General features: G+C 38.5%; 1 protein-coding gene across 1 annotated transcript in view; it reads left to right on the top strand.

Annotated features, from left to right (window-relative positions):
• Positions 1–23,887, top strand: part of RhoGEF2 (Rho guanine nucleotide exchange factor 2) — a 764,869-nt gene that overhangs the window by 261,820 nt on the left and 479,162 nt on the right. The window contains exon 14 of the mRNA XM_090384978.1: positions 18,882–18,995. Coding sequence (XP_090241104.1) covers positions 18,882–18,995 — 114 coding nt within the window. The remainder of the gene's footprint in view (positions 1–18,881; positions 18,996–23,887) is intronic.

Genomic DNA, 23,887 nt, shown 5'->3' with positions numbered 1-23,887 from the left:
TTAGACCGGGGTTCGAGCCCGTCACCACCAAATACGGAGGATGCGGAAAGGTCAGGGAATGACCACCGCATATCCCGGAGCAATATGGCCTTAGTTGCTAATGCTCCTAAAAACCAAATAACAAACAAACAAGCATCTTCAACTCTGTTGTAGTAATCCTCGAATACAGCTATTTATTCTCAGTTATGAGTGATTTATTCTCAGTTAACAATTGTTCTCTTTGAGATTCTTATTTTTTGCTCAGTATTTGTGTCATGTAAGATTAATATGCCCCCTAATTGTGTGAATAGTCTGGATGACTTCTGTTACATATGTGGAGAAATTGTTAGCTTCAAGAAAGTGTCCCTTAATTGGAATAAAAAAGGCCTGCTTCTTGTACTTTGGGTGTAAAGCAGGCGACCGGGACATGAACTGGGCTCCACACATATTCTGCACTACCTGTCCGTCAAAACTCAATGTGTCAGTGAATCAAAAGGGATGTTTTATGCCTTTCTCAGTGCCCATGGTATGGAGGGAGCCAACAAATCATGTCACACACTGTTACTTCTGTATAGTGCCTGATGACAATGAAGAAAAGTGGATACTGATGTACCCTAACTGAAATATACCATCTGCAATTTGTCCCATGCCTCATGGTGAAGTACTACCTATTTCTGAACCACTCAGCCATTTTTCTGTACACTCTGATGAAGATGAAGACACTGATTAACATCAACTTAATATACACGAAGAATTACAGTAGCCATCTAGGTCAAGGGATCCACCATTTTGTCCAAACCTTTATCCTTCTAAACCACATAAGATCACAGAAAGTGAGCTTAATGACCTCATTGGGGATGTTGAACTGCTTAAGAATAAGGCAGAGCTTTTGGCTTTGAGGCTACAACAGTGGAATCTTCTAGATCAGGGGTGGCCAACTTAATTTGTGATGCAATCTACTTTTTTTCTTCAAAATGTGCCGCGATCTACCACCTCGAATTTCATTGCACATGGTTAAAAAAGTTAATCAATGCATATTGAAATATGTTGTTTATAAATTTTTAAAATTAAATACAATTAAGAATTTTTATTTTAAATTCATATGTATTTAAATTTTTAATTTATGTGAAGTTTGTGACTTCATGTTATCTTCCAAGCTTTCAAAATTGGGGATATACTGTGATTAGGCCAACCGTAAAGAATCTTCTGTATGCAAGTCCGTAAGAGTAGAGCGATTCTTCATCTTTCTTTGCTTCAAATACAAAAAGGCCGATTCACATAGATATGTGGAACCAAAACAGGAATTTAAAAGTTCACTTCATTTTTTTTTACATTTGTGTACTTTTCTCGGCAAACATATTTCCAAAAGGCCTTTTTTGATGATCTGGCTTTTAGGAAGATATCGTTTTGCAACGTAATAATTTCATTTTTAAGTAATACTTTCTGCACTTTGTTTCGTATCTAAGTCGACATTAAATATATTGAACAATGTCTTCAATTATTTTAAAATCACTGAATCTGGTTTCAAAATCATCTAAAACTTTCTCAATTTCAGAAACATACTTCTCACTATTAAATTCAAAAACTGATTTTTGCAAATGACCTTACATATTTTCAAAATGATCGAATTTTTTTTTCTTTGAAATCCTTAGTCATTGCCAAAAATTGATATCTATATGTAGAAATACTACTAATCATGTTGCCCACATTTTTATTTTTTCATTGTAATTCCAAATTCAGATCACTTAATTTACTGGTAAAATCTGCCAAAAGAGCTAGATCACACAACCACTCCATATCTTTTAGTTGCTCATAATCATCACCCTTTGACCAACAATTTTTTTTTAATTTCATTCAGCAAATTTCGAAATCTCTGTAGAAACTTACTCCGATTCATCCACCTCACATCTGTGTGTAATATCAGATCTGGTTCATTTTCATCGAGTTGCATTTTGAAAAGTCTCCTTTGAAGAGATTGTCCTCTGATGGAATTCATGATTTCGAAAGATGTGTCCATAACACTTTTAGTATTTAATCTTTTGCTGGCTAACACTTGTTGGTGGATGATACAGTGGTATCTCAAAAAATCTGGGAATTCATCATCCTTTTGGCACAATGCGATGAATCCGTTAAGATGCCTCATCATTGCTTTGGCTCCATCTGTTATTATTGATACGAGCTTAAATGTTGGTAATTTTATTTTTTCTAAGGTCACTATTAGGTGGAAAATCCGATTGGTATTTATCATAGAGTGCTTTGAAGTGCCTTTCTAAATTTTCTTTTTTGGGTATAACCCCGGAAGCATTGCAAATCAAACAACAACATTTTTATTTTATCATTACAAAAACGTATTCTAGTTCCCACTCTTGATGAAAATGACGTTTTACTCTTTTTTGTAGTATTCATTTAAATCAAAAGGTAAATGTGATTCTTAATAAAAATACATATATCAACAAAATGAAACAAATCCTATCTGACCAGGATACATACAAACTCGATAATACGTACGACATATCCAAACACAAAAATAAACTTGACATTATCTTAAGAAAATTAAGGACAAATAAAGAAATCACCTTACACACACTTTACAACAAATCAGAATACGAAATAATATCATAACCTACATGTTTGGTATTACTAAACTACACAAACCCAACCACCCAGTAAGACCAGTAATCTCCTTCAGTAAATCAGCTTTTGCCAATTTATCCTCCTTTCTTGTTAAGATCATTTCCCCCCTTACAAGATTTTCGAAATATAAAATTAATAACACCACCCAAGCTTTTGAAAAAATAAGTCCTATTACAATCTCCAATAAAGACATTTTAGCATCTTTCGATGTAGTTTCTTTATACACTAATGTACACCTGCCATCTACACTACAAGCTTTACGTAATTTCCTAATGGATGATAACACCTTAACCAACCGCACCTCTCTCTCAATCAATAGTATATTAGAACTTACATCATTTTTATTAGATGCTAAATATTTCCGGTTCCACAATCAGATATACCAACAAATATATGGTTTACCTATGGGATTGGGAATCTCAGCCCCCCCCCCTATCCGAAATATACCTAGCCTCCATAGAAAATCAAATTTTACAACCTCTCCTTCCAGAGATTAAATTATATACCCGATACGTAGATGACATCCTTATCATAGGAGACAAAACCATAATTGATAACCTTTTTATTAAATTTAATTCAATGCACGACAGATTAAAATTTACCCTCAAATTAGAAGAAAACGGACAGATTGATTTCCATAATCTCACCTTATATAAAACAGATACTAAACTCGGAACTAGAATTTACAGAAAAAATGCCCATACCGGAAAATATTTACATTTCGAGTCGCACCATCCACTTAGTACAAAAAAAGCTGTCCTCTATAATCAAATTTATAATGCCATCAAATACAGTTCTACACAAGAAGACCTATCCAACGAACTCCAATACCTTACAGAAAAATTCATATCCAGAAAATACCCTCTTCAGTTAATCCAAAAAATTATCACCACCATACAAAATAATATCAACAAACCATCCAAACACATTACATGCAATAACACACATGTTATTCCTTACCACAGTGATCTTGCTAGACAGTTCCGTCGATTATTTACCAGTACAGACATCACACTCATATTTTCAACATATAATAAACTAGGATCAATGTTTAATTCATATAAAGACACACATAAATATCAAATCAGCGACACGAACAATATCGTTTATCTAATTAAATGTCAACAAAACTGTAATGCATGCTACATTGGTAGTACAACCTCTAAATATGGCTCCACAAAAACATCAAACACACACACATATTACCACTACAATAGCTTTAGAACAGGACAATCAAATACAGAACTCACGTTACATGTACAAGCCCACAACCACACCCCCTTAGTTGATTCAGCCATCCCTATCATTAAATTAAAATCTAGTTTTAAAATTTTTCAGTACGAAGCCCTTATCATAGAGTGGTTCCGTCATCATTCTAAATTTAATTCTAAATTGGAATCTCATGCACCTGAGATTACCACATGTATCAAAGAGCATCACGGGAACATAGTCTTTTAAATACATGCATTCACTCCCTCCCACTATCGCCAACTGAAGACGTTAACAACGAAAGCCAATTCGTTACGGCTCTTGGCCTCCTCAGTTTAACTTTCCTAGCTTTATCATTTCGACATTTAATTCATGACAACCAAGGATGAAGACATGCACTTCTATTTCCTTGAGCATATTTTAAACTCCGTTTCCAAAATTTAATCCATATTAATTCCAATTTTTAAACTCAACTACCATTTTTATCCTATCTCAACACGTCAATTGCAGATTATATAAAAAGATGAGTACCACAAATTAAGCTATACTATTAATTTGAGTCAATTTAAATCGGTACTTTAAGAATTCTACAATTTATCTAATTATGAAAAGGTATTGAATTAACGTATAAGTACTGTCCAGTTATTAATATTAAGTAAGCCAAATAAGAATTCGACACATATACTATGCTCTGCGCAGTAGCAAAAGTAGTCATGTGGTTCAATGGATTTGTAATAAGCATATGCAGTGGGGCGCATAATAATAATAACATTTAGATTTTGACTAATCTATTTTTTATATATATTTAAAATTCGTCATGATTGACCGAAATTAAAGCTGCAATCGATTGGTAGATCACGATCGACCTTTTGGCCATCCCTGTTCTAGATCATTCTGTGAAAGTGACAACATTTCGTATTCGAAATAGAGACTATGATAAATTCTATCAAACAGATGGTGAATTCACTGTTTGTAAGGGTGTTGATGGTCTGATGGCAGCATTGAACATGAGGCACATTCCCGAAGAATGGTGACTATTTATAGATGCTTATAAGGTTAACCATAAGTCTTTGTTATTACACAATGGAAATATGCTGCCTTCAATACTTCTTGCATATGCCATCCACAAAAAAAGAAACATACGCAAACATGGAGAACTTCCTTTTAGGTGTACACTATCAGAAGTATGAGTGGCAGATATGTGGTGATTTAAAGGTAATCACCATTTTATTAGGACTACAAAAGGGTTACATTGATTGGTGCTTTCTCTGCAAGTTGGATAGTCTTGCCAAGGACATGCACTACAAGAAGAGGAATTGGCCTCAATGAAAATCAGTAACACCTGGAATGAAGAATGTAGCATTTGAACCTCTGGTAGATCCAAATAAAGTTTTGCTTCCACCACTCTACATCTAACTGAGGCTCATGAAAAATTTCATGAAGGCTTTGGAACAACGCTACAAAGAAGCAAGGAACACTTACACAGCCCAAATCAGAAATGTAAACAGCAATCTTGGGAGCACCTGGTCTCCACTTCAGGAAAAGAGAAGCCTTGGGGAATCGTCTACAAACTGACCATGAATAAATTCCCCCGAGGGGAAGTTATTGCCGCCACCATATTGACCCAAGGAGGCATGTCCACAACCTGGGAGCAGACCATTTCCGATATCCTGGACACAGTCTTCCACCGGGCTATACAACCGGAGACAACAGAACAGATCCAACTCTGCTTATAAAATGAAAGCTATCAAACAGCAATGACAGAACCTCACTTCACCGTAGAGGAGCTGAACAGTGCTGCCACCCTCATTAGGGCAAATAAATGCTCTGGACCGGACATTTTGGAGCCCGAAATCAGGAAAAAGACAGTAAGGCTTGCCCAGAACCTGTTGCTCAACCTCTGTCTTCACTGTGGCACCTTCCCGACCTCATGGAAGAAAGCAAATGTCAAACTAATCCTAAAAAAATCCAACCAAACCACCACATCTCCCAGACTCGTACAGATCGATTGCACTTCTTACAGTTGCAAGTAAACTACTCGAACGCCTCCTCTATGGATGAATACAGCAATATATTGTGACAGGGCTGGCCTGGCCTCACCGAACCAATTTGGCTTCAGGCGGGGTTGCTCAGCCGTGGATGCCTTAACACACAAGAACAAGAAGATGCACCAAGAAGTATTTAGTAGTAGTAGTAGTAGTAGTAGTAGTGGCACCTGATGCAAGAAAGCAAGTGTAGGAGCTTATGCAGCATCAGCCAAAAAAAAAAAAAATAAAAAAATAAAAAAAATCACACCATACCCTCCAATTGCCTGTCCAGTTCCTCCTTAAATTTATTTAACCTATCAACTTCCACAACGACAGATGGAAGTTTGTTCCAGCAATTAACCACCCACTGGCTAAAGGCAAATTTCCGCACATCTATTCTACATCTATCCTTTCTTAATTTGAACTTATGTCCCCGTAGGTTCGTATTCTGAACAAGTGGGAGGATCCCATCAGAATTCAGCGTGCTCAACCCATTCAAGGCCTTATAGACCTCAATCAGATCACCGCGCAGGTGCCTAGTCTCCAGCCACTGCAATTTGCAGAACTTAAGCCTCTCTTGGTAAGAGGATCCCTTCATTCCCCTCACCAATCGTGTTGCTCTTCTCTGTACACGCTCAAGCAAATCTACATCCTTCCTAAAATGAGGCCTCCAGACCTGTACGCAGTACTCAAGGCGTGGCCTGACCATTGCCTTATACAGAGGGACAATCACCTCCTTTTCCCTGCTAGCAAAATTCCTATATATCATTGACAAAACCCCATGACCTGCCCTAGCAGCCTGTCTACATTGCTCAGAAAACTTCATATCTGACTGCTCAATTACTCCCAGGTCTTTTTCATTTTGTACCACCTTAAGTGTAGTACCACACAGTTGGTACGTTTCTCTGGGGTTACTTCTACCCATATGCAGTACTTTGCATTTGTCAAGGTTAAACTTCAGTTGCCACTTCTTAGCCCATCTGACCAAATTATCTAGATCCTGTTGCAGTAGCACACTGCCATTACTGTCATTAACAACCCTGCCAACCTTCGTGTCATCTGCAAACTTCGACATTAAGCCTGATATACCTTCATCAATATCATTGATAAATATACAAAACAACAGTGGACCCAACACCGAACCCTGTGGGACTCCACTAATAACATTAGTCCACGAAGAGCAGCACCCATTGATTACCACCCTCTGTCTTCTTCCACTTAACCATCCTTTTATCCATTGTAGCAACTTACCCTTAATACCATTCTGCTCCAATTTGTACAGTAGTCTTCCATGCGCAACAGTGTCAAAAGCTTTCCTGAAATCCAAGTATATGATATCAAAATTATTTTTTGCATCCAGTTCCTTTGTGACCACATCATAATAACCAATCAAATTTGTCAGACAAGACTTTCCCTTAACAAACACATGCTGTGTCTGAATTATTGCTGCAGTCTTGTCTAGATGATCCTGCAATGCATCTTTAACCAGTCACTCCATTATTTTACCCGGAACAGAAGTTAAACTAACTGGTCTGTAATTATTCGTGTCACCCTTCGAACCTCCTTTGTGAATTGGGGATACATTTGCACATCTCCAGTCCGTGGGAACCTCCCCTGAATCCAAGGATGCTCTCATAATTATGGCTAAGGGTTTGCTTAGTTGCTTTGCCGCCTCCTTTAATATAACTGGATAGATTCCATCCGCCCCAGGTGCCTTTCTTATGTTTAACTTCAACAATTTCTCCTCCACTTTGCTCTCAGTTATTACAAAATCATTAAGCACACTGCTACAATTTGATAACCTTCTTCCATTTTCAAACTGTAATGATTCCTCACGTGTGAATGTAGATGCAAAATACTCATTCAGTTTGTTTGCTATCTGAGCAGGATCATCAACAGTCGAACCATCGATGTCAAGTGGACCAATCATATTCAGCCCCTTCCTTTTAGAGTTTATATAAGTAAAGAAATCCTTGCTGTTTTTCTTAGCATCTTTTGCCAAAGATTTCTCGTAATCCGCCTTTGCCTGCCGAACCTCCTTTGTGACCTGATTACAGACTAGCTTATATCTGCTACAGGCTTCTGCGTCGCCTGATAATTTATATGCATCCTATGCATTTTTCTTCTCTGTCACGAGTCTCATTAGTTCATTTGATAACCATTTAGGCCTAAACCTTGAACAATATTTCTTCATCGGTATGAAAAGTCTAGTAGCTTCCACGATTAATTCCTTGAATGCTTCCCACTTAGAATTTACTGTTTGTAACATCGTCAGTCGATCCCACTGTACAGAATTTAAAAACTGTCTGAGACCACTGTACTCTCCCCTTTACGGAAGCAAAAACCCTTTCCTTTACCCCTGACGGTAGTTACCTCTTTGAGTAAATCCCACTTCAGCACACTGTGATCACTGCCACCTAGTGGTTCCTTTATCTGCAAATTCTTAAAATACACGAATGATCACTGCTGATAACCAGATCAAGAGTATTACTTTCTCTGGTTGCCTCTCGAACATGCTGCTGCAGAAAACAATCATCCAATAAATCCACAAAAGTCTGACTAGTGTGTGAGTGACCAACCCACAAGTTCCAGTCAATATCTGGGAAGTTAAAATCCCCCATTATAAGACATTCTGATTTACTGGCCCACTCTATTTCTCTGTACAATTGTTCATTGTACTCATTCGAGTCATTAGGCCTATAACACACTCCTACTCTTATCTTTGCTTTTGCAGTGCTTATGTCACACCAAACTGACTCAACAGTGCACTGTCCATCTATATCAACTGGATGCACTTCTTTTGATTTTATGTTTTTCTTAATTAACAGCATAACACCTCCTCCCTTTCTGTCCTGTCTATCCTTTCTGTACACATTGTACTCCCCAAATTCCAGTTCTGCATTCCTTATATCTTTGTGACACCACGTCTCTGCTATCCCAACAATATCCGCCTTTAATGTCTTGACCAACACTTCAAATTCATCAAATTTATTTACTATACTTCTAGCATTGGTATACATGCAAGCATACATGCTCCTATGCCTATTCCTTGTTACCCTAACACATCCCATATACCCAACTATTCCAGGATGACTGCCATCCGTCCCTGAAACCCCCAACACCCCTCGCTCCAGGTCGCTTCTTATTCTAATAGAAGTTGTGCAAGAATCACCTTCACCTCTGCCTGCGGTTACTGTTAAACTATTAGTCTTTGTATCCCCCCAAGCTAGCAGTTTTCCGACCCACCTAACACTGCCTCGATAGCATCAGCAAATATTCTTGCACCCTTTCTATTTAAGTGTATCCCATCCCTGTAGAAGTAATCTCTCCTGTTAACAAGTACAGTCCAGGCTGAAAAAAATTCTACCCCTTGAGCCTTGCACAATCTTTCCAGGGCCGAATTGATCGACAAGGCTCTCATCATATACTCCCTCCTATCGTGTCTGGGCAGAATTGCAGACACTTTTAAGTTCAACCCTAATTCTCGGCTTTTTTTCAACAGTGACCTGTACTTGTTGAGTAATTCTGCCGGTCTCCTACTCTTAATATCATTAGTGCCAACGTGTACAACTATATCACCTTTTGTGCCCTTGAAAGATGATATCCGCTCTACAACGTCATCAACCTTTGCCCCTGGCAGACATACCCTGGTCCTGTTCCACCTATCCTTTTTACATAGCATGTTCCCCGTTTCCCTGACAATAGAGTCACCAACAACTAATAGTTCCTGTGGGACCAGCGCATTCTGCCTTGGGGGTTGCCGCTGTGTTGCGTGATGACCAAGTGCAAGCTCTGGCGTTGATGTGGGCAGCTGAGAGCTTGATGGGCCCCTCAATTTATTTCCTTCGAGGGCATCCACCCTGTCCTTCAAACTCTCATATAGGCCCATAACAACGCTGAGTTGTCGCCTGATTTCCTTACACTCCTTACATCGCGCACACACAAAGACATCCCCCATGGCAATATCATGTTCCGTTCCAGAGAGTTCGGCAAACATTTCACAAGTTGCACATTTTTTTAGGCTGTGACGCGTTGGAGAATCGCCCCCCTCAGTTCTCCCCCGAGTCACAACACTCCTGCCACTTTGTGCCCGTTGCTTTGCTGCTCTAGTTCGGGGCATGGTAGTTTAAATTAATAAAATCAATAAATTAAATGTCAGTAGTATTTGAATAGAAACTATGAAATAGAAACAGTGAAGCGTATTACTATATAATTATGCGTTAGAGCTACCTCAATTAAAAACTCTGAATTCCCTACAAAAACTTTGAATTCCCTATATACAAAAACAATGGCTACAAAAATCGAACAAAAATAACGGTTTTACCTATCGTAAGTAAAATCCACAAAACTCTTTATCTAAATTAAAATAAAAAAAAAAAAATAATAACCAGCGTAACTATAACTATATGACTACGTATTAAGTAGTCATATAGTCATAAAGTCCACGGCAATTTCCTCGTGATTGCCGTGGACTTTTTTATTTTTTTATGTAAACCCCAAACACGAGAGGTATTAGAACCCGTAGTACTTAGTACTGTGCTTGGGTTGGAGGTTGAGAAGACGAAAGACGATATTTGTTGACATTGGACTTGAACTTCTGTAGACTGTAATTTTCAGGAAATACGTATGAAGGAAGGTTGTTTCGGAAAACGGCAGTTGAATGAATAAATGAGGAAGATGAAAAGTTGGTTTTGTGAGTTTGAAGTTGGACAGTAAATGGATGTTGGCTGGTGGCGGCACATGTTTGGACTGTTTTGAAAGAGAGAGCAGGAATTATAGAAGCCAATTCAGAAGAACAGTGCCCATGGAAGTATCTGTAGAAGAGGCATGCAGCAGAAACAGTACGTCTATGAGACAGCGAGTGGAGAGACTCTGTTAGAGATGAATCATTAATTAACCTAACTGCCCTCTTCTGAACGGAATCAAGAAGCCTGAGAGAGGTTTTGGGAGCACCACCCCAGATGTGGGAAGAATATTCCATGGCAGGGCGGATTTGCGATTTATACAGAGTGAGCAGCTGTTTGGAAGAAAAGTAACGCTGAGAGCGAAAGAGAAAACCAAGTTTTTTAGATGCAGAAGAAGCAATATTTGTAATGTGCTTGTGCCAAGAGAGATTAGAAGTCAGGGTAATCCCCAAAAGAGATATATCATTTTGCCTAGAAATCGGAGTGTCACTAAAGATAAGCATAGGAGCAGAAGAATCCTCTTTGCGAGATAGAAGACAAGACTGAGTTTTAGAAGGGTTGAAATCAACTAAGTTGTCTTTGCCCCACTGGAGAATTACCTAAAGATCGGCATTTAAGTAATTGGTAACAGATTTTCGAGAAGTTGAAGCTGATTGAACAGGACAAGGTTACTCAAAATGGAAAGTGGAATTCAATGTGCTATCATCGGCAAAACTATGGATAGGATTTCCAGTCAATGGAAGAAGGTCATTAATATATAAGAGGAATAGAGTGGGGGGAAAGAACTGAACCTTGGGGGACACTGGCATTAGTGGAGAAGTTAGAAGATAGAGAACCATCTACCATCACCCTCAGTGAGCGATCAGAGAGAAAACTGGATAACCAATTACAAAAACAGTTGGCAAACCATAAGATGGAAGTTTGTTTAGAAGACCTTTATGCCAAACACGATCGAAAGTCTTTGAGGTATCAAGAGCAACTACTTGTGTTTCACCGAACCTTAACATTGAACTAGTCCATAAATGGGTAACATAAGCCAGAATATCACCAGTGGATCGACACTGATGGAATCCATACTGCCGATCGTTGATCAGATGGAAGGTTTCTAGGTAGTTTGAGTTGGCAGTTAATTGATTTCTCCATTACTTTAGAAAGAGTAGAAATAATTGCAATGGGACGATAATTGGATGGGAGGGATTTGTCACCTTTTTTAGGAACTGGCTGGATATGAGCAAATTTCCAAGCAGAAGGAAAAACACCTTTGGAATAAGAAAGTGAAAAAAGCGGCAAAGAATAGGAGTAAGTTCAGGAGCACAGGTTTTGAGAACAAGTGGAGAAATACCACCAGGACCTGGAGCTTTCTTAGCATCAAGATTCGTCAAAATCCTTCTGACCTCCTTTTGACGGAAGACCACAGGAGGCATTGAATGGAGCCTGTTGGGAATGGTGGGAGGTGTTTTACCAAGATCATTAATATATGAGTTGGAAGAAAAATGGGATGCTAGCAGGTCAGCTTTATCCTTGGCTGAAGTGACAACAGAACCATCTGGTTTGGACAGAGGTGGGAGCAGAGATGGACAAAATTTGCGGCCAATAGCTTTGGCAAGGGACCAGAATGCTCGGCTACCATTAGGGCAAGAAGCAATAGATTGTCCAAACTCTAGTTAGGACTGATTAATAACTGCTGTACAATTGTTGCGAGCTTTGGTGTAGGCAGAAAATGAAACTGAAGAATTAGAAACAAGCCAATTACGATATGCAACATTCTTCTCTTGAACGGCCTTACCACATTTATTGGAAAACCAAGGTTTAGATAAAGGACGAGATTTTAAAGTGGAGTGTGGGATAAAGGATTCCATTCCTGCAAGAATAATTTCACTGACACGATCTGAGCAAACGTTGACATCAGAAGTTTTGGAACAGTAATCCGACCAAGGAAAAGAAGAAAGGAAGTCTCACAGGTCATCCCATTTTGCATTCTTGTAATGCCAAACAACACGAGGTTGGGAATAGCCATGAGATAAAGGCTCCATTGGAGAAGAGACAATCACCAAGTTGTGATCTGAAGTGCCTAAAGAACCTCTCACTTCGACCGTGTACTTAGAAGGGTTGTTTGTGAGAAAAAGATCAAGTGTTTTGGCTGTGTGATTAGGATTGTCCGGTATTCTTGTAGGTAAATGAACATTCTGTGCAAGGTCATTAGTAATTGCAAAAGCCTCAGCATCTCGACCAGCTGGGTCGGTGTGACTAGAAAACGGAAGCCAGCTCGTGTTGTGAACATTAAAATCACCAAGGAAAATTACCTCACTGGAGAAAGTCAAGTTGCAAAGAGAGGAAGTCAAAAAGCTCCAAGTGATTAGTGGAGTTGGGAGAACGGTAGAGACAACAGATGAATTTTACACAATGAGGTAGAGAGATTTTAAGCCAGAGAAGATCAAAGAGAGTAGATTCCAAATTGCCAAGTCTCTGACAGGGAATATCAGAACGGACATATGCACAAGTACCACCTTTGAGGCGAAAGGAATCATACAGCGAATAATTTGCGCAACTGAGATGAGCAGTAGTTGAATCGACCGATAACAGATTCTGTCAGAAAAAGTACATGGGGTTTGGCAGACTGAAAGTGGAAATGGACATCGTTAAGATTAGAATTGAGACCATGTATATTTGTGAAATGAATTAGGAAGTGCTTGGGAGGTTTAGATCTTTTCGCAGATAAGCTTGCTCTGTTAGTTTGACAATTCATGGTGTATTCAATAGTAAGAAAAAGTGGGTGGGACGAGCTGTATGAAGTAATGAAATTTTTGGATATGGCGGACACATGGTAAGAATATACCCAGAACCTTGACATAATGTGGCCTCGACAATGCTCCCCGCATACACACTACTCGGACTCCCTCCAGTCACTATCTGGCAGAGTAGAGGTAGCAAGATTATACACTAGCTGTTTCGAAAGTCTCCTAGAGAGTTAATAATAGGTTCGGTCTGGTGTACTAACTAGCGGCCAGCCTGCGAACGCTGTTTTAGAGCTGTACCCTCAAAACGTAAGGAATATTGGATCTCGCCACGATGTTCATCGTAACCTGAAAAGTCATCAATCATACTGCATGATGGAAGAGATAGGGAAGGGTTGACCAGAACTTAGCTCTAGAGACTAAACGTGGGTTCCACCACTTCAAGCCTCCAATAAGCAAAGTGGTGGTATTGCACCGGTCGATGAGAGTCATCTAGCAAAGCGGTAGTCATCTACCACTTTGTTGGGACGTTCGATTCACTTTGGTGGCCAAGCGTCTTGGCAAGGTTTCGGGTTCCTGGGATCCCAGGCAACTTCTACAGTGTCATCAAGAGCTACCTCACAAACAGATGCATCAGGATTGTTGTTCCCTATAGGACCCTCTCCAAGAATACATTTTGGGGCTGTCCACAGGATTCGGTCCTTGGACCACTACTGTGGAACGTAGTAATGGACTCCTTCCTAGCTATAGACCTTGACAAGGTAAAATCACAGGTCTTTGCTGATGACCTCTTACTAACAGTGTCAGCGGACTCATGAGCACAACTGGAGGCATTGGCAAACTGGGCTCTGTCCACCCTTCAGGAATGGGAAAGCAAAATCAACTTAGAATATCCCTTGCAAAGACAAACTCCATCCTGCTCAAGGGATGCCTCAACCTCATTTGGCCTCCAGAAATCAAGATTGACCAGAAAACAAATTCTGAAAGCAGCTAAAGTACCTAGGTGTGATTCTTGATCTGAATCAATCATTTCAAGACAACCTGAAATACTTGAACACAAAAGTCAGATGATACACTGCATTGGTTGCCAGAGTCACTTGCAGAGACTGAGGCCTAGACAGACGGGTGCTACGTCTATTCTATAAAACCATCTTCACCCCCCAATAGTCACGTATGCATCTGGCACGTGGTATCACAAAGCCACAACTGTTTGTCAATGAATGAATCATTGACTCGATTCACCGATAAATCCTTCTGACCATTGCTTGAGCTTGCAGCACAGTGAGCACGCATGCCCTGCAAGTCCTTGCTTGGTGTCCTTCCACTGGATTTAGAGATCATTCGACGGGGCCTCACGCACCACCTGGACAAGGGTATCCCACAGAAATGTTTGTGATTCACCAACAATAGCAAGACTACAGAAAAGAAAAAGCTGCATGCTCACCTGTTGCAGGTGTGGCAGGATAGATGGGCCACCTCGCAAAAAGGCAATCACCAGAAAGTTTCTGCCCAGCATTGGCCAGGTTTTTCCGAACTCCCCACCCTGCTTCTCTCCATACCTACAAGTAACATACCTTCTGACAGGACGTGGAGCTCTGAATGCAAAGCTATCCCTACTTGGAATAAAGGAAGATCCCACCTGCACCTGGGGGACTGGAGAGCTGGCAGCACCTCATGCATGATTTCCAGCTCTATGACGACCTCACAATGCATTCATTACCAAAATACAGTATCTACCATACGGCCAGGAGCACCACATCTTGGATACCAGGAAGGAATATCAGGCTTTCTCCAACTATGCACTGTCTCTCTTCACAAGATGGAGAGCTCTTATCGCAGTGAACCGCAACCAACCACTGACACAATAAGGAAATGAACAAAGCTTGAAGGCAATCATCCCACAGAAGATGCCTGGAACCCAATGGCCTCTGATGATCAAGGCACTAAACCTTGAAGTGGACCTAAAGTCAAATCAATGAGAAATGACTCTATAAACAATGTTGACGCAAATACCACATGGATGGGAAATGGCACAAGAAAGACACCACAAATGCCGACAAGCAAACCTGGACCTTTTGACTGTAAAGACTGCAGAATGGACGGGAACCATCCCATGAACGATCACGCTTCGGTCTGATCTCCCCTGGGAATGGACTAGGACCACCAGCAGCTCTGCTGCCAAATGCTATATGGCGAGCTGAATGGGGTACCCTAACCCTATTCATCTTTAAATCCCTATCCCCGGCAGGAGGGAGAGGAGACATGCTCTGTTTCCTCCCTCCCCTGCCGACCCATCTCTTCGCCTGGTGAGGCATGGGCCCGCCTCACTGACCACCTGGGGCCACCTTCTCTATCGTCCTCATACTTCTGACTTTCACCCCGTAGTCTTCCTGACTCTACCTGTATACCCTATCCATGGCAGGGGGAGAACTCTTCTTCGTCTCCCCCACCTGCCATCCAAACTTCCCTCTGGTGTGGCATGGGCATGCCACACTGCCTAGCAGGGGTCATCTCCTCTATCGACCCCTTACTTCTACCCCCCCAGCGTTCAGCCTCCCCTCCCTCCCACTATTATCTTTCATCTAACGTATAGCCCACACGTCTAAATTTAATAACAACAAAATTCTGCTCGACCTATTAGGCCTTTTAACCCATCTCTCTAGTGTTCAACCCCAACCAGCGATTTACTAACAGCAATCTTATTAAGAATTAACATTAAATGCGTGGATTTTTTTTTTTTTTTTTAGGTCCTAGCCACTGAAATCCTAGGAAACTAGGTGGCAAGACCTACCAGAGTGACTTGTCATGATTCTGAACTCACCCGGCTAGCTTCCACGTGGCGAGGTATGGGCAACGTCGGGCCTGGCAGCCAATAAGCCGGACAAACAATGAGCACAACACATCACACTGTACAGACATGCACCTGGGAGAAATCCCAGGTGCCATCTGACATGAACATACCTTATACTTCTTACAAAAAAACTGCTGTGCAACATGTCATTGAAGATGCATTTCTTGTACTTACACTTGGATTTCTACCAGCCAAATGGTGGTTAAGTCAGCGGTTAAGTGAAAGGCAAAAAGTTCCTGTGCTTGATACAGGTGTGTTTGTAGCTACATCTTACTGCCACATTAATAAAAAAAAAAATACCTTGTATAAATATAAAAAAACTACTTTTTTCGAAAACAAGAGCCAATCTGCCATTTTCGGAACTATTTCTGTGTTTAGCACTCCAAAATCTATAAAGTAAACTTATTTTTGTGCCTGTAACAACATATGACCCAAAATTTGTTGTTCAGTGTTATTGCACTTTGCCAGTGCACCAGTACATACTGTTTTCTCTGTGCAGTTTTTGAACAAGTATAGCTTAGCTATGGCCCCTCCACTATCCATACAAACTGCTCTCTCTTGGAAGGGTTCATTACCATCAGGTAGACTTTTGGATACTATTATTAACAGTATGAGTATCCATTGTGAGTGTGGTTGTGAGAAGTAAGATTTTCCTGTGAAGTCTTCTCGTTGCCCACTCAATTTCAAGTACATTTGAGCTAATTTGCATATTTCAGCAATGATATCTATATACTGTTGCATTAGCAGCATCCTGCACTTCATATCAAGTTTTATTAATTTATGTATATATCATAATATGATTGTCGTTTTTCTCCACTATTGGAAGATCTCTTAGATTCTATTTTTATAAACTTAATTCACATAATATCAATTAAGTTCATAAAACTGTGTCTGAGGTGATCAGTCTCATCTCCCTCATCTGTGGTTTATTTCTTTTCTTCCTGCAAAAGCAGGCAAACCTGTCACAAAGACATCTGATTTGCAAAAATTATATATCAATGCCTCGTGGCATTAATTGCTATAGCAAAAATACTTTAAAAAAAAATAAAAAACCAGACATTCTCTCATTTTCCATCATCTATATTCTTCTTTCAGTGCCATCTCTGAGTTCAGAGGCTGGTGTCCACTTTTTTGAACTCTTTTCTATCTTCAGCCCATCTGACAATTTTTTCGAATACCAGTTCCGCCCATCTCTTGATATTATCCATCCATGAGGTTTTTTGTTGGCCAACTCCTCTCGTCCCCTCCATCCTTCCCTCCAAGACTACCTGCAACAACTCGTACTTCCTTCCTCTCGTGTGTCCCAAGTATTTTACCTTCTGTCTTTTCACAATGTTCATCTTTTGCTGATTATGTCCTATAATTTGTAACACTTGTTCACTTGTTCATTCATTGAAGCCCTGAGTGTCCAAGTTTCAACTCCATATACCAATATGAATATAACATATTTGAATCTTTTTACTCTTTCAATATTACCATTCTCAATAAAGTAAAAGCATGTCCTGGGTTAAGCCATGTGCATGTACAGTGCTACCAAGAAGCATTAAGGTATCTTATTTGTAGTATATCAAAATTGTGTTCAGATGTTTTGAAAGATGCTAATGCAGTATTGCATTGATATTTCAGACATTAATAAGTAACTGTCAAAACTGTAGAAACACTATTCTGATTTCTGCATATTAATGTCCAGAGGTACTTGAAATAGATTGTATATGAAGTATCCCTTATTCATCTTTGATCAATTTGTTGATAAGTTAGCACTTGAAAGATGCTGAGTGTTTCTTTGTATGTTTCATGATATAGTAAACTCCATAAAATCCTGCACTTTACAATTTGTAATTCTTTAAAATATGGCACGTTGTACAGAAAACTTCACAACATTTTACAATTTTGAAATATTAAGAAAGCAATCTGGCACTCATAATCAGAATAACATTTCTTTCTTTATAAGCTGCTTACAGGACTCTCTCTTCCTTTAATCTGTTTTTATGACCAACATGATTTAAATTGCATATGTAATGCAATGATCTTAATTCTGCAGCAGAACAAATTGCCTTTGCATTGAGTTTCTCTGGTATTTCACTATTTCAAACAGATGGCCTCTCCAAAAGGTTATTGGCCAGTTATTTAAAAGACAACACTGTCATGACAGCCTGTTTCAGAACTAGCTGGTCACTTATTAGATAGCAACTGTTCTGTAGTCATAACTTGACAAAGTTGTAAAGAAGTTTTTTTTTTTTTTTTTTATGTCAGCTGGCATGTGGTATACAAAATCAATTTTTAAATTTGTAATATAGCTAAAAGCATTTGTTAAAGTAGTGCAACACCATGGCCACTTGTTATGAAGGCAAGTTGTTCTTTTGTAAGAATTAAAACCATCCATTAATACTGTAGTTTAAATCCTTCTGTCCACAAAAACAAATCCTGCTTGCTCACAAAAACGAATGAAAGGACAAGGTAGTTATGTTTACAGATGTAAATAAGTTCAACTTGTTTGTGCACTTTATTAAAATGTGCCCCTCTGAAACTGCTCAACCATGAGCAATACCTCTCTAAAATCTGGAGAATTCTAAAATCCAGCACCTCTCCCCATAGTGTAAGATTTTAAAGAGTTTATTGTATATGATTATTTATTAATAAAATATTGCAAAAATCCTGTGATTACAATATAATCTATAATATAGAAATAATATTTTGAATGAAAAATTAGTTCAATGTACTTTATTATTTAGTGTACTGGTAACAGATATATTTATTATAGGGCCATTTGGAAGATCATGGTCCTTTTAATGGTATCTGGAAACTTGTTAGGAATCCTCCACACCTTGCCGTATTTATGCATTATTTAATTTCAAATAGTGATCCTTCAAGTTTGGTAAGATTTGGGCTATATATTTTGTAATTTTTAGATTTTCAGCATGCATTTAATTTTTATTTTTTTATTAGTCTTTATATCCTACAGTATAGTCCTTAGCTAATTAGGGCATTTGTTTTTTATATTTTATCTTTTCTTTCATCTCTTTTCTTTGGAAAGAAAAGAAATGAAACCATGTTCATTTTTCTGACTTGAATAAAGCAATTTACTTATTTCTTTTGAATGTTATGCCAACGTTTGAAAATGTGCGTGAAGGATGTTATTTTATTTTACAACTAGCTTTCAAATCTTCCACTTTTATTTTGGAAATTGATTATCACAGCAGACTAAACCAGAAGGGAGAGTCTGACTTAGTCATATGCATTTCTACTGCCAAGATCGTGGAAAATCTAAAACGAGAGGAGAAGATTCTGTGGAAATACTTTATGGCTGTATGTGACTACGTAATGCACAAATTCTCATTAAATAATGATTTTCTTATAAAAGGTAGTACAAATTTCATCAATTGGCAGTACATCATTTTCAAATTTGAACTTTTTTTGTGGACAAGTTTCCTGATGCTATTATTACTTCTTGGCGTTTTTAATTATGATGTTAGATGTTTTGCAGCATCAGTTCTGTTGGTTTCATTGTGAGAACTTAACAGACACTATTATAAAAGAAGAAAGAATTGATGTTAGGTCCTTGGTTGGATAACTGACCTGTGCACAAGGAAGCTTGAAATATAACAAATTATCCCAAGTCATGCTTGGTAATTTAACAATTCCTCATAGCAGTTCTGAGTGTGAGAGAATATTCAGCCAGGTGAGAAAGCCAAAACTGGGTTCAGAGATCTTCTCTTCACAACAGTGCCATTATTCTAATCAGCACTTTAACTCAACATTTCTGAAGAGGGCAGATTTACAATGGTATTTTTCTTGAAGTCACAATCAGTTGATGTCTAACAGAATATTCAAACAGAAATCCACAGATAAAACAATGTTAGATAAGCTAATGTTTAAAAGTATACGATATTTGTAAACAATCCTATTGATGTATTTTAATATATTTTTCTGTTATCGGGGAAGCACTGCACCTTTTTCAAAAAATTTCCTGTTTTGGCCCAAAAACTTTATTTTTCCTCCTGCATTACAAATGCTTGATCTCTAGCTTTTTTGAAAGCCAGTAGTTTGCAGCTATGCAAATGTCATTGTTACTATTTATTCGCAATGTATAAAATCATTCATTTTATGAGGCATTTAAAACTAGTTTTACTTAATAGTACAGTAGTACGTATTTGAAATTGAAAGATAGACTTGTTGAAATGAAGTACCAGGAAGAGTTGGCCCGAAGACTGCAGGAACAGGAAAACAGTGACAAGATTGAAGATGAATGGACTTGCATAAAGGCTGCAATTCTGGGTCCAGCACATGTAACCTTGGGTGAGACCTCAAGGCTGAGAAATGAGGAATGGTATGATGACAAGTGTCAAGTAGCAGTAGAATTGAAGAGACAAGCCAGGGTGAAATATTTACAGCAGAATAGCAGAGTGAATAGTGAACACTACAAGAAAAAATGGATTGCCGCAGCTAGGATATGTAGAAAGAAAAAGAGAGAAGCTTTGAGAAGGAAGGTCGATGAAATGGTGGAACATTACAACAAAGAAGGAAAGTAGAAAGTTTCATAAGAAGGCTGGAATTCTGGGTCCAGCACATGTAACCTTGGGTGAGACCTCAAGGCCGAGAAATAAGGAATGGTATGATGACAAGTGTCAAGTAGCAGTAGAATTGAAGACACAAGCCAGGGTGAAATATTTAGAGCAGAATAGCAGAGTGAATAGTGAACACTACAAGGAAAAATGGATTGCCACAGCTAGGATATGTAGAAAGAAAAAGAGAGAAGCTTTGAGAAGGAAGGTCGATGAAATGGTGAAACATTACAACAAAGAAGGAAAGTAGAAAGTTTCATAAGAAGATTAAAGTACATGGAAATTCTGTTCAAAAGTTACTGCATGTAGGGATAGTGAAGGGTACTTGCTGACTGAGAGAAAGGAAGTTCTGAAATGTTGGAAAGAGTATTTTGACAGGAGGTAAGACAGAAACGAAACAGCTATTGAACTATACAGTAGAACCATGCATTGAAGACCCTAGTTTCAAAGAATTTTGAAAAGTTAAGTGCTTAAAGAACTTTAAAGCACCATGAGCTGATGGAATAACTGCAGAGTTGCTCGAGAACGGTGGAGTGACACCATGGAGAAGAATACATAATCTGATACCATATTAATATGGTCTGAGGAAAAAATCCTGGATGAATGGACACTTGGAATCATATAGTCGATTCACAAGAAGGGTGATAAACTGCTTTGCTCTAACTATAGAAGCATTACATTTCTGAGCGTTACTTACAAGGTTTTGTTGGGAGTTATCTATAACAGATTCAGAGAAAATCATTGGAGAATATCAGTGTGATTTCAGACCCCATCGCTCAACAACTGACCAGATTTTCATCTTGAGGCAGATACAGGAAAAAGCATTTGAGTATAATATACACTTATTTAATCTATATATAGATTTCATGCAAGCTTTTGATTCACTCAACAGAGAGGAAATGATAAATGATCTTCTCCTGGGCATACCTGCAATTATTGTTAATGCTCATAAAAGCAACCCTTTTTGGCTCTAAAGCAGTGGTGAGAATTGACAATGAGTTGACGACTCCCTTTGACATTAACCAATGTTAGGACGATGCACTCTCTACTGTGTTATTTAACTTGGTTTTAGAGGTGGTTGTCAGAAAATTAGACATAACTGGACACATAGGCACAAAGACAGTGCAGGTCTGTGCATATGCTAATAATGTCTCTGTTATCAGTAGGACTAAAGGAGCACTGGAGTGGCCAGGCTGGATAGTGAAGCACAAAGAAGAGGATTTAGGATAAATGAAGCAAGACAAGATATATGGAAGTCTGGAGAATGGCATATAACACAGAAAATTTAAGTACCAGCAGCTTCTCGTTTGAGCTTGTTCAAAATTTCGCCTATCTAGGTTCGCAGATAAATCAGTCTAACTCTATTACTAATGAAATTAAGTTCTGTATCCTGAGTGGAAACAGATGCTTCTATGCATGAAAAACTAATGAAGTCCAGAGTATTGAACAGACATTTAAAATTAAGAATATACAAAAGTCTCATTAGACTAGTTGTAACGTACAGTTGTGAAGCTTGGACATTAACAAGTAAAGATGAACAGTTGTTGAGAGTGTTTGAGCTTAGAATTTTGCGAAAAGTCTTTGGTGCCCCGTACAAGATGTTGATGGATCCTGGAGGATCAGAATGAACCATGAACTTGACAATCTTATGCAGGGTGCAGACATCATCAGATTTGTGAAGAGCCAGAGACTTGCCTGGTTGAGACATGTTATGAGAATGGATGACAGCAGAATAACTAAGAGGATAATGAAATGGAAACCTACTGGTAGGAGGGCAAGAGGAAGACCGCAGAAAAGATGGATGGATAACGTAGAAGAGGACTTAAAGGTCGTGAGAATAAGAAGTTGGAGAAGTTTGACTTCCGGGAGGGCTTACTGGTGGAACATTGTTGAAGGCTAAGACCCACCCTTGGTTATAATGCCAGAAGAAGAGTATGTATTTACTTCTTAAGTTGATTCAATTGTTGAAATTATATCACATAATTTATACCTCATATTAAATAAAATATATTTGGATAATCATAATACCCATACTTGGAGGGCATTGAAATTAAAGCACACAACCTTTATTTTTTAGGCAAGTACATTACCCATCAGACTTTCCTGGTGATAGTGGTTAACGTATTGGCATAATGCTGGCAGCTTTTGTTACTATATTATCTAATAAAAATAACAGATTACCCCTGAATACTTAAAGCTATCTGTATAACCTTAAAAAAAGATGAAATTGTGGAAATGTGCTATGTTCTTGGACCCAAATTTATGAAGTTTTGCTGCATATTAATTCTGATATTCCAGAACCCTGGAATATTGAACCCCATACCTGATCTTTAACATGTATAAGTTTCTTTATATGGTTTGTACCATGTTATGTATTATTTGAAGGATATTAATTACACCTTATATGGTATTATTAATATCCTATGGACAGGTATGGGCTTTGTCATGTGGTTCTGACAAACAAAAACTAATATACTGATATTGGATGATGATATCAATATTTTGGATTTATAACACTACTTAACCACCCTTCATCCTTGGTGAAGGGTGGCTAAGTAGTGTTATAGTGTTCAGTAAACTAAACCAGTGACTGAGGAAAACTTCCCCATTGCTTTTATACGGATTAAAGGCAATAGTATGCAAATATTTACTGGTATATATAATATACCAGTAAATATTTTTTTTTTTTTTTTGTACATCTTGAATTAAGAGATGTGTTCAGTTTCTATAAGGTATATATACTATTGGGTTTGGCATTTCAATTCGAAGATACCAGGGTCTCTCTCTCTCTCGCTTAGTTAATTTCTAAGTTAATTTTCTCAATGGGAAATTTTTCTCTTCTTGGTTTAGTATAAAAACATGATCAGTGTAACTCTGAAAAGAGAGTAAACCATTTCATTTCAAGAAAAAAAAAATAACACAATGGTCATAGTGCACAGAGATATGACACATACTGTCAAATGCATGTGTATCAAAGAGTGAATGACACAATACAACTGTTTGTTTTGTTTTTCCTTCAAATAAAATCAGCTTACTTTGTTTCAGAAGTACAGTGATGACATTTATAGATTAAAGCAAAGCCTGGGAAAAATTTTCCCATTGAGAAAAATGTGGCAAGAATGGCAAGAAAAGGTCAAGGTGACAGAGTCAAAACCTAAAAATAAGTGAGATGGATCCCAGTGCCTTTTAATTGAAATTCCCCATA

This window comes from Mastigoproctus giganteus, chromosome 11, assembly GCF_048544385.1.
Source record: "Mastigoproctus giganteus isolate SK-2022 chromosome 11, ASM4854438v1, whole genome shotgun sequence".
Lineage (NCBI taxonomy): Eukaryota > Metazoa > Arthropoda > Arachnida > Uropygi > Thelyphonidae > Mastigoproctus > Mastigoproctus giganteus.
This window is presented reverse-complemented; position numbering and strand designations above follow the sequence as displayed.